The 11005-nt window shown below is 44.7% G+C and overlaps 2 protein-coding genes across 6 annotated transcripts in view; both read left to right on the forward strand.

Annotated features, from left to right (window-relative positions):
• The window catches only part of Pcdh9 (protocadherin 9), a 1039432-nt gene that overhangs the window by 359847 nt on the left and 668580 nt on the right, over positions 1-11005 (forward strand). The window lies entirely within an intron of this gene.
• Positions 7178-11005, forward strand: part of Ptgdr (prostaglandin D2 receptor) — a 9564-nt gene continuing 5736 nt past the window's right edge. The window contains exon 1 of the mRNA XM_032917243.1: positions 7178-8114. Within this exon, the coding sequence (XP_032773134.1) occupies positions 7272-8114 (843 nt within the window). The 5' untranslated portion in view covers positions 7178-7271. The remainder of the gene's footprint in view (positions 8115-11005) is intronic.

The following is an 11005-nucleotide window of genomic DNA, read 5'->3' on the forward strand; positions in this document are numbered from 1 at the left end:
TACCCTACACTGCGCTCTCACAAACCACCAGTGACTTCCTAATGGCAAATCCCACAAACTCAGCCCTCCTTTCTCCTGATCACTCTGTGAGACCCGAGCCATTTGTACTGTGGGCAATTCTGCTAATTCTCTACCACATAGCACCGTCCCCTCCTTTCTTCCCTACACAACAATAGTTTTAGTCCAGGTGGTCTGTGTCTAATTAAAGGCCTAGCTTTCTCATCTTCTTTTGCAGAAGATATAGAAGTTGACAAAGTCATACTCATTAGACCAACCCCAACCACCCTATTGTGCTTGAGATAAATTGTAAAGGGTCATCAGCATGACACGGCATGATTGTTTGTTGTTATTTTAGTTTATGTATGACCCAAATGTATACTCTCATGTTGGCAGTAAGCATCCCACATTGTCATTCTGAGGCCCAGATTGTTTCCAGGGTCATTTCTTTCTAGGTCCTCCCATTGCCTCTGTTCAGACAGGGCAGAGAAATGGATCAGAGACTAGACAGCAAGGGGAAGGCTAGAACTCAGCTATAAAATGGCAGATAACTACACAGGAGAGCAGAAAATGTAGCTTGTGCCTGCCTAAGATGAGAAACTGGTCTGGTAAATGACAAGACAGTCTCTGCCATAAGGTTAAGTCACCCAGCTCCCCAGCTCTGTCCCAGCTCCATTAGAAGGCCCAGCTCCCCAGCTCCCTGTCTTCCAGGGTGTGAAGTGTCACTGGATCTGTTCCTTATGACACAGATCAGTGTTTCTCTCTCACTGTGCCATAACAAACATATGAGTCAACATTTCCCCTTCTTCTTATTGTTGTTATAACCCACAAGGTAGTTTGCACTGGGCTACAATCCCAAGCAATGTCCCAACCTCCACCGCCCATGAGCTTCTGCAGCTGTGAAAGGTGAAGCTTGAGAACTAGAGACCGAGATAAAAGAACAGGTCAGCTCAGCTCAGCTTTCAAGTCCGCAACAATGGGAAAAATTACAAAATTGTAGTCATGTTGATTGTTGTTCATAATAATGCTTTGCCAAAAGCAAAAGAGGTAACATGAGGGTTTTAAGACAAAGATCACAATGTCTTGCTGTGTAGACCCACAACACCCCTATGAGTTTAATTCACTCTGAGATTCCACACCAAATCCTTTCGCTTACTGCCAACCCTCTCTTCCTCCCATGTTTATCAACTTGGCTAGGGTGTACTGTTTGTTGTTGAACGATTGGGACATAGTGTCCAATCAATACAGTACGTGTTTATATTCAAGATTATCACAGAAACAGGTAATTTCTCCTCCCTCCTCTTTTCCCCTCTCTCCCTTGTGATAACCATTCATTCTGAGAATTAGGTGTTTACAACTTCCGATTGTTTATTCCTGAATTTATCCTGAGGAAAATAAAGCATGTAATTTAAAAACTTCATAAACTAACATCAGCTCATACCACAGATACAGAAAGTGATTAGTTATTTGACTCTTCTTCTAGGGCTCCCTTCAGGTATCTAAAATACTGTTGGATCCAAGACTTGCATCTTCATACAACTTGTATTTATTCACATGGACTGTGCCTAATAGCTGCATAGATCTTTGCTTTTTAGAATAAGAGCTTCAATTTGTTTAAGACTTTAAATAGTCTTTTATCAGGAGCCATCTAGGAGAAGCTAAAACCTAGCAATGATCTTTCTGAGATGGTTCCGCCCTGGAAAGCCATGACACATTTACTCCATTATAAAAGGCTGAGACAATTTTATTTGAGGAACAATTTCTGGTATTAATATGCTTTTCCTGCTATTATTAAATGTATACCAATCACTAGGTTGATCTACCTTTTTTTGTAGATTTCTGCAGACCTTCATATAGATAAATATTCTATAGAATTTCCTAAATTGATTCAAATTATTTTAGGAAGAATGTTTCTAGAGATGGTCTTAGTTGCTAGAAAGATGCAAAAAAATTAGAATCAAGAGTAGAATATACCCACTGTTCATAACAGTAAGTAGAGGTTGCAATAAGAAATACAATGAGCATTCATAATTACACTATAAAGGGAAATAGACTTGGGACAAATCTGTGTTCAAGGAAAAACATTTAGGCTAAGAATTAAGTGACAGGTGTGCACTATGATAAGGCAAGGTCATGTGAAAACTGTTGTTTTGAACTTATAATGAGCTTATAGAATGAGACACTGCTTTGAACTTAATATCAAAATCCTTATGTAACTCCCAGTTTGTTAACATTTCATCTATGGGGTAATTTCCTAAAGAACTTATTGTCTAAGAATGTATAAAAAGGCCAGAGAAAAGAAATAAAGTTGTTGGTTGAATTTTTGGCTTGTGGAGCTCTGCCCTATCCATCCATCCATCCATCCATCCATCCATCCATCCATCCATCCATCCATCCATCCAAATGTTTATGTCTTTTTGTCTGTGCATACATGTGCAGGTATATGTGTATATATGTAAACATGCATGAATACTTGTGGAGTTGATTGTGATAGAGGATCACCTGGCCAGAGTGTGAATGTAGGAATGCATAGTTTCTGTGCATATTTGCCTATATCTAGCAGTTTGATTCTTTTCCTTTCCTTTCTTTCTCTCTGGTTAACAAGGAGTTAACTACCCAGGCTGGCCAGAGAAAGGAGCACTAGCAATAAAGCCTTTACTGAATCCCTGCTGCTAAACAGCATGGGTAAATCACCAGATATTAAGGCTTATTTAGCACAAGTAAGAAAGTGTTAAGTTTTTAGCAGAGAACAGTAATAAAGAGTCAAGTTTCTGAAGCACTTAATGAAGCACAGAACAGTAACAGAGAGTTGTAAAATAAAGATACAGCATTTCATAAAACACAGAGATTTATAAAGAGAAAAAGAAGCCACAGAGAGTTAAAGAGAAAAGAGGGCAGAGGTTTTCAGCCACAGAATAAGCAAGAGACTGTTAAGCCTACAGAAGCCATCAGTGAGCATTCAGTATAGGAGGAGAACTACAAGACCAGAGACCATCAGTCTTTAAAGCTACATCCTATGATGTGTCTGCCTTCTGACCATTTCAGACTGGGCTGGCTCCCTGCGGTCTTTCCTTCAGGGTATGGAAGAATAGTAGAAGGCATCATGCAGTCTTCATTCATTCAGTAAACACTTATTAAGGCCCTATGGTGTGCATAGCTGGGACACAGGAAGACAGATCTCTCTGAGATCAGGCTACAGGCAGATAAATCAAAGGCAGTAATGTAGCCACCAGGAGACATTTCCAGGTGTCCAGTGAAGGACTTTTGTGAGAAGGATCAAATTCCTGTTCCCTGTAAGTCTAGCTTTCCTTCTCCGGGTTCCGTTCAAGGCAAACATCCCACACATCCTCTCCTACTCTCCAGCTCCGTGTCTGCTCTGCCTGGACCCAACCAACTGCACCTCCAACAGCTTCTTGACAGCCAGGGCCAAACTGCTGACAAGGGTCAGGAATCAGTGGGGCTCCACAGCCTGAAGATGGGACAATGTATGGCTCAGTGCCATCACCCAAAGACAAGTTCAGAATTCATCCTGATCCCTAGGGCTTAAGCTACCTCTAGAAGAAAATTGAAATTGTGGTTTCCTTTTCAAGTATAGTCCCTAGCACATGGAGAAACCTATGTTGACTCACACAAGGATACACAAAGCTGGGAAGAATGGTCAAAACCTAGAATCACTGGAAAATTTAATTTCCCAATTTAAAAACAAAACTGTCTAATTCCACATGTCTTTCTCTGTGTCTCTGTGTTTCTGTCTCTCTCTCTCTCTCTCTCTCTCTCTCTCTCTCTCTCTCTCTCTGTCTGTCTGTCTGTCTGTGTCTGTCTGTCTGTCTGTCTGTCTGTCTGTGTGCTCACTAGTGCATATCTGGATTCTTGCCACAATACAGGATTAACTGGTTGTAGCAGGGCTGGAATAGAGAAGACAAAGACACAATTAAAATGGGAACGAATTTAGCCAAACATGCCAAATTGATATTGGGGCAGACAAGAGCACAAGATATTGACTGGGCACAGATACACACGGGATGACACTTTGTGATTTATAGACAGGGCTGTGGCTCCAGCTTCTGAGTGTATCATGGAAACCGCAGGTTCCTTACTTTTATGATCACTTCTAATTGTCCTCTCCAAAGTAGAAGCTTAGGGAATCCAAAGATTTGGAAGCCACCCTACACTCATGATGGGTTTGTTATGTGAGTACAAAGAGCTTAATTTCTGTATGTCTCTTTTCTTTATCTGAACGTGAATAATGGGAGCTTCAGTGTCATGATTTATGATAAGGATAAAATTATTGACTAACATCTTAAAGGGGCTTACAGAGCATGGGATTCATATTCTAGGTGCACAGCAATTAGCCTGGGGAATTAAAAAAACAACAACAAACAAAACAAACAAAAATGTTCTAAGCATTTGAATTAAAGGCACATGCCACCTCTCCCCACCATTCTATGTATTTTTAATTAAGTAAATAATATTATTACTGTGTGGAGAGCACACCATGTGAGCGTGTGGAGGTCAGAGCACACGTGTGTGTCCAGTCAGTCCTCTCCTCCCACCTTTATGTGCGTTCCACACAGTAAGCCCATCTTGTCAGACTTGCATGGCAAGCACCTTTACTCAGTGAGCCATCTTTGCAAGAGTTTCTAAAGCATGCTCAGGACAATTGACCCTTCACTATAAAAAACTGAGATCTAGAGATGACAGGCTTCATGGCTAGGAAAGATGAGACCCAGTCCTCACAGGAAACCTCCCAAGACCTTCCCCAACAATGACACTGTAGACCACTCACGAGCTGCGTGAGATGACATGGAGGTGGTCTCTAGTGTGAGATATTCTCATTAAAATTTCTAAGGCAAACAGAAGCTAGGCCTGCTTACTCTGAAAGCTGACAGAAAAACATAAGATTGTAAAAGGTCACGTGACATTTTGCCTTCCCTTTCTAGTTGTAAGTGCATATGAAACCAACAGCACTCTCCTCAGCCTCACAGGAGGAGGAGCTCAAGAGGGTACTGGATGCTTGAACAAATGGTAATGTCCTAGTTCTACAGTGATGTCATTTGGTAGGGTTCCTAGGATCAGGGACAAATGACTTGATGTTGTATTGAGGACTGGGCGGAGAGCAGCAAAGCAGGCAGGAAATGTTCCAGGAAAGCACGTGGTCCAGGCCAGCTGAATTAACCAGGAGGAAGCCTGTGGTTTCTGTAATTGCATCCATTCAAACCTTCATTCTTTGAAACACAACTGGTGTAACCTCCATCAGGGTCCCACAGCTCACTTTGAAATTGATTGATTTTAAAAAGTGATTCACATGTTTAGGCTCCCTACTCCCTCTGCCCTGCACTTTTGGCAAACACAACTACTGAGAAGTAGAGAAAGGCACCAAGAATCAAGTGAGTGTCCTTCAGGAACAGGCCAAGCAATGCCCTGACAGAATTCCTCAACTGAGTTTACTGGATCATCTCCAGATAGCACAACAGGACCTCAGGGAATGGTGAATTACTGATACTGAAATAAACTATGAGTTTGTCTTGAGAAGAGACCCCGCCCTCAGATTCCACTGCCATTGGTCATAGAAACTTCCTTCCCCTTCCACTCTATCGTGTGCACATGGGACTAGTCTAAATTAAAATTATTTTCTAGGAGATGGGGTGAGAAAGAAGACACAAGACACAAAGCTAACCCTACATAGAGCCTTCATAGTCAGTGCACCCTGAAAGGCTTAGATGTTGCCCAGTAGAGACAAGGTCCCCAGTGTTAGTTTTTACTGCCATTATTCTGTGTCAAGCACATTATTTATTTTTCTCAGCCTCACAGCAATTGTGAGGTCAAAGCAGTCCCATGCCCTACAGAGAAGGACACTAAACCCCTCTCAACAACTAAAGTTGGATCACTAAGCCAGAATCCCAAGGTCCCCTCTAATTCCAAAGCTTGAACTCTTCCTGCCCTGTGGCCCGAATTGCTGGCCAGACTTTCATCTGGGGGCAGCTTGTCTGTCCACTTTGCAGGATTCCATACATGAAGCTAAGGGCCTTCTCCCTGTCTCTGTCTATCAGAGCAAATAGACAGCACCCAAATGAAGCTCTGTATGCGAGGAATAATATATTGCTTACATAATTTGGACCGAATTGTCACTCCAAAATTCCAAGCTGGAAGCCAGATTTTGTCCAAGGATATGGAGTGTTAAATATAGAAATTCCAGTTAACTCTGCCCCACCCCTTTGATACAAGAAATCACTGCCAGAAATATGGAATATTCTCCAGTAGTCAGAGACAAGGACAGGGAAGGCCCTAAGATGTTCTGGTTTCAAATCAGCATTGGAAAGTGCAGCTACCTATCAGCTAAAAAACAAATCAAAACAAAAAAACAAAAAGTAAGGCAAAGAAAACACACACACACACACACACACACACACACACACACACACACAGAAAATTGTGGCAACCAAGCAGAAGAACTTCCCAGGCACAGTCTGTCTTGCCTCCGTTTTCCAAAGGCACCAGGCATCCAGACACATGGTGCTGTGTGGCACTCAGTGCACTGTCTGACACCCTATTCATCACCTCATGGTTTCCATGTGCAGAGAAAGCTGCCCCTGGAATTTGGGCTGCCTCTTGGGACAGCAACCATGGAAACAGACAGGGGTACCCAAGAAGCACCTGCTTCCTATTTGACTCTGCCACTTCCTAAGTTGGTCACCCCAAGCAGATGCCCTAACTTTTCAAGGCCCCTGCTTCCTTACCTCATCATTAATGTCCACATTGCAGCGATCTAAGAGAGATTTGGAGTCAAGCCTCAAGAGTGGTGGAAATCATAGCCCTTTCTTGGTCTCCCTGCTTGGTTAATCTGCAGAGTTCATGGCCACCACCAGCACCTGGTGTTCCTTCCCCTCATTAGCTCCTACTTGGTTCCCCTCTCCATTTCTGCAGTTCTCTCTCTCTCCTCTGGAGGACCAGCCTTGGACACTCTGGGTACTTTCCCCTTTCCTTTTAGGAGTCAGAGTACAGATTCTGTCTGTCCTTAGGACCCTGTGCAACAGGCTGAGTTCTTAGCAGAGCTGGCTCACTGGACACTCACAGGGGCGGAGAGTCCTCCCCTCCTCAAGGGTGTGACTAGGAGCATAGATGGGAGGGTTGACTGTGAACAACACCCAGCCGCTCGCGGAGCTTTCTCTGCTGTACAACCTCTGTGCCCTAACTGCACCCGGAGCAGCCTGGGGCCCCTTCACAGCTGTCCTGGCTGCAGCCTTCCCTCCAGGCAGACGTGGCAAGGACTAGCTATGAATGAGTCCTATCGCTGTCAGGCAGCCACCTGGGTGGAACGGGGCTCCTCAGCGACAATGGGTGGTGTGCTCTTCAGTGCAGGGCTGCTGGGCAACCTCCTGGCGCTGGTGCTGCTGGCGCGCTCCGGGCTGGGGTCCTGCCGGCCAGGGCCACTGCCCCCGCCGCCCTCGGTCTTTTATGTGCTAGTGTGCGGCTTGACAGTCACGGACTTGCTGGGCAAGTGTCTGATCAGCCCGATGGTCCTGGCTGCCTACGCGCAAAATCGGAGCCTAAAGGAACTGCTGCCTGCCTCAGGCAATCAGTTATGTGAAGCCTTCGCCTTCCTGATGTCCTTCTTTGGGTTAGCCTCGACCTTACAGCTACTGGCTATGGCACTAGAGTGCTGGCTGTCTCTGGGACACCCTTTCTTCTACCAAAGGCACATCACCGCCCGCCGGGGAGTGCTGGTGGCGCCAGTCGCAGGCGCCTTCTCTTTGGCTTTCTGTGCGCTCCCCTTTGCTGGCTTTGGGAAGTTCGTGCAGTACTGTCCAGGTACCTGGTGCTTCATCCAGATGATCCACAAGAAGCGCTCATTCTCGGTAATAGGCTTCTCTGTGCTCTACTCCAGCCTCATGGCGCTGCTGGTCCTCGCAACTGTGGTGTGCAACCTGGGTGCCATGTCCAACCTCTATGCCATGCACAGGCGCCAGAGGCACCATCCCCGCCGCTGCTCCAGGGACCGCGCCCAGTCAGGCTCAGACTACAGGCATGGGTCCCCGAATCCTTTGGAGGAGCTGGACCACTTTGTTCTGCTGGCTCTCACGACAGTGCTCTTCACCATGTGTTCCCTGCCTTTAATTGTGAGTTGCTGGGCAAGAAAGTTTGAGAAACTGGGCCACCTCAGGCAAGAGCCCTGTGGGAAGTTGTGGGGGAGAGGGGGAGGGCTAGGAGTTGCATCCAGTGTCTGGAGGGTTTGAACTGGAGCTTAACTCCTCAGGAGTGTGAATTCCATCCACAGTCATAAGGTATGAGTCCATGTGAAGAAGGAGAAGAGGGAATGTCAGACAAAGATTAGACAGATTAATCACGTGGTGTCTCCTGACCTCAGCAAAACCTTTTCCAGTTAGCAGACACCCCCTCCTTTGTGCTTTGCTTCCAGGAGGTCCCCAGTCATCTGTGTGCCCAAGACCTTAGTCCTCTATTTCCTCCCCATCCACCCCTGCAAATGCTATGCACTATTTTATTTCATTGGATCTGCCCTTTAATTTACTGGTGTTGGAAACAGACTAATCAGGGAGTTCCTCTCAGTGGTTTGGCCTGGAGAGAGAAGAAAGATAGGGAGTGATTGAGTTTATCCCAAGAGGATTACAGAGGTGAGTGATAAACACAGATTTAGTTCTGAAAACCTCTTGTGTTGTGGAAGCTGCCTCCGGGATGGGGGAAGGTGGTTGGCAGCAGCAAAACAAGAGCAGCAGAGGAGGAGAGGTTTCAGGTGGCCAGTTGCTTCCTCACGTGTCCTTATGGTTTCTTTTCTTATGTCCTGGCCAATGAGATGGCAAGGAATCCTACTCCTGTGGGTTCCAACTTACAAGGAAATGACTGTAGAGAGGGTTGGCAGAGGAACTGCTGCTGTAGGGATCACAGTTGAACAACCACACTAGACCAACAGCTCCCAAATGCTACCCCACGGCCACCTCTGCCCTCCTTGCTGTTCTTGATGCAGCCTGAAATTCAGAATAGTTTTATTTTTTTACTTTGAGCCCAATTAAGCTAAGCTCTACTCAAATTATTAAAAACTATTCAATCTTTTTATTAGCTATATACTTTAAGAGGTATACCCATTATTGTTATTGCATCTTTTATGTCAAAAATAGAAATTGTAGGAGGACCTGGAGACGTGGCTCAGAAGCTGTCATTAGCTGATTTTCCAGAGGACAGGGTCCAATCCCCAGCACACACACATGACAGCTCACCACCATCTGTAAACTCCAGTTCTGGGTTCAGACGCCTGCTGCTGGATACACAAGGATAAGCACACGTGTGGTACAACCCTTACATGCAAACACAACACCTATAGATATAAACAAGTAAATACAAGTTGTGGGGACATATGCTATCTCTGCTTCTTTTAGTTTCAACAGAACATCTGTTATTGACTGCCTTTGCCTATAGACCTGAAGCCTTTATTCTCTGGATATTCACAGAACACCTCCAGAGTAGCTGGAGTGTACCTGTGCTGTGACCAAAGCAAGCAGTCGCATCCAGTAGCTTTGGCTGCTTCAGTGAGAATAACTCAAACAGTGCAAGCAATGAAAGAACCCAGCCCTTGGGCATATCTCTACAGGATCTGTATTGCCTTAGGGTAACTGTGAGAATTAAAGGAACTAACATATTTGAAAACCATTCTGTGAAACCGTTTGTAAAGCTCTGGATAACTGTCCCCCAGGTAGCTTTCCCCTCAGGAGCCATCATTCCCTAGACAGAGGAACAGCACTGGCTGTTGGTCTGGGTCAAGGTTCAGCCCTCACCAGCTGTGGTAGTGGATTAGTTACTGGGTGACCTGACCTGTTTAGGGGTAACCACACTTGTTCTGTAGGATTAACACACACACACACACACACACACACACACACACACACACACTGAGATTTCTTTGCTCTGTGTATAAAGTATGTGTATGTATATGTGTGTGCACGCATATGAATACAGACATGTGCAATCCATGGTGCACATGAGGAGGCCAGAGAGCAACCTCAGTTGTTGATACTCAGCAGCCATCTTGGTTGACACACGATCTTTTGTTTGCTGGTGTGTAGACCAGCTGGACAGGAGCCTCCTCTCTTGCCGTATTTCTGTTGCTGGGATAAAACAATGTGACCAAAAACAACTCAGGAAGGAAAGGATTCAGCTCACAGTTTCATATCACAATCTATTGAAGGAAGGCAGGGCAGGAAGTCAAGGCAGAGGCCTGCAGACACGCACTGAAGCAGAGATCATGGAGGATCACTGCTCACTGACTTGTACCCTGTAGCTTGTTCAACCTACTTTCTTATACAGCTCAGGATCACTTGCCCAGGGTGGTGCCACCCACAATGGGCTGGGACCTTCCCTATCAATGACTAACTAAGTAATGTTCCACAGATTTGCCTACAGCAGTTTGAAAAATTGAATTTCTGTCTTCTCAGGTAACTCTACCTCAGTGATTCTCAAACTGTGGGTCATAACCTCTTTAGAGGTCACACATTAGATAACCTGTTTATCAGATATTTAGATTATGATTCATAACAGTAACAAAATAACAGTTGAAGTTATGATGAAATTATTTTATGGTTGGGGTCATAATTAAAAAGGTTGTAGCATTAGGAAGGTTGAAAACCACATTCTAACTTTTGAGTCTACCACAAATCCAAACGGACACTACAGGAACACGTGGGTTACAGAAGTGCTCACCATTAGCTTTCTGTGAGCTCTGGAGAGTTGAACTCAGATGCCCAAACTTTCATAGAACTTTTGCACATGGAGCCATTTCCCCAGCCCACTTGAGTGATTTCGAACAGAAAATCCAAAAATGCTGCACAATCTAAAACATTTTGAGCATTAAATTCATGCTTAATTAATTCAGCATTAATTCATGCTGGAATCCAAAATAGTGTGTCTGTTTCAAAATGTATAAAATGAAACCTTCAGACCACAGATAATGAAACATACATCTCATGAAAATTGAGGCTGTTATACTTGGAGGTTTTTGTTT

Source organism: Rattus rattus, chromosome 12, assembly GCF_011064425.1.
Source record: "Rattus rattus isolate New Zealand chromosome 12, Rrattus_CSIRO_v1, whole genome shotgun sequence".
Lineage (NCBI taxonomy): Eukaryota > Metazoa > Chordata > Mammalia > Rodentia > Muridae > Rattus > Rattus rattus.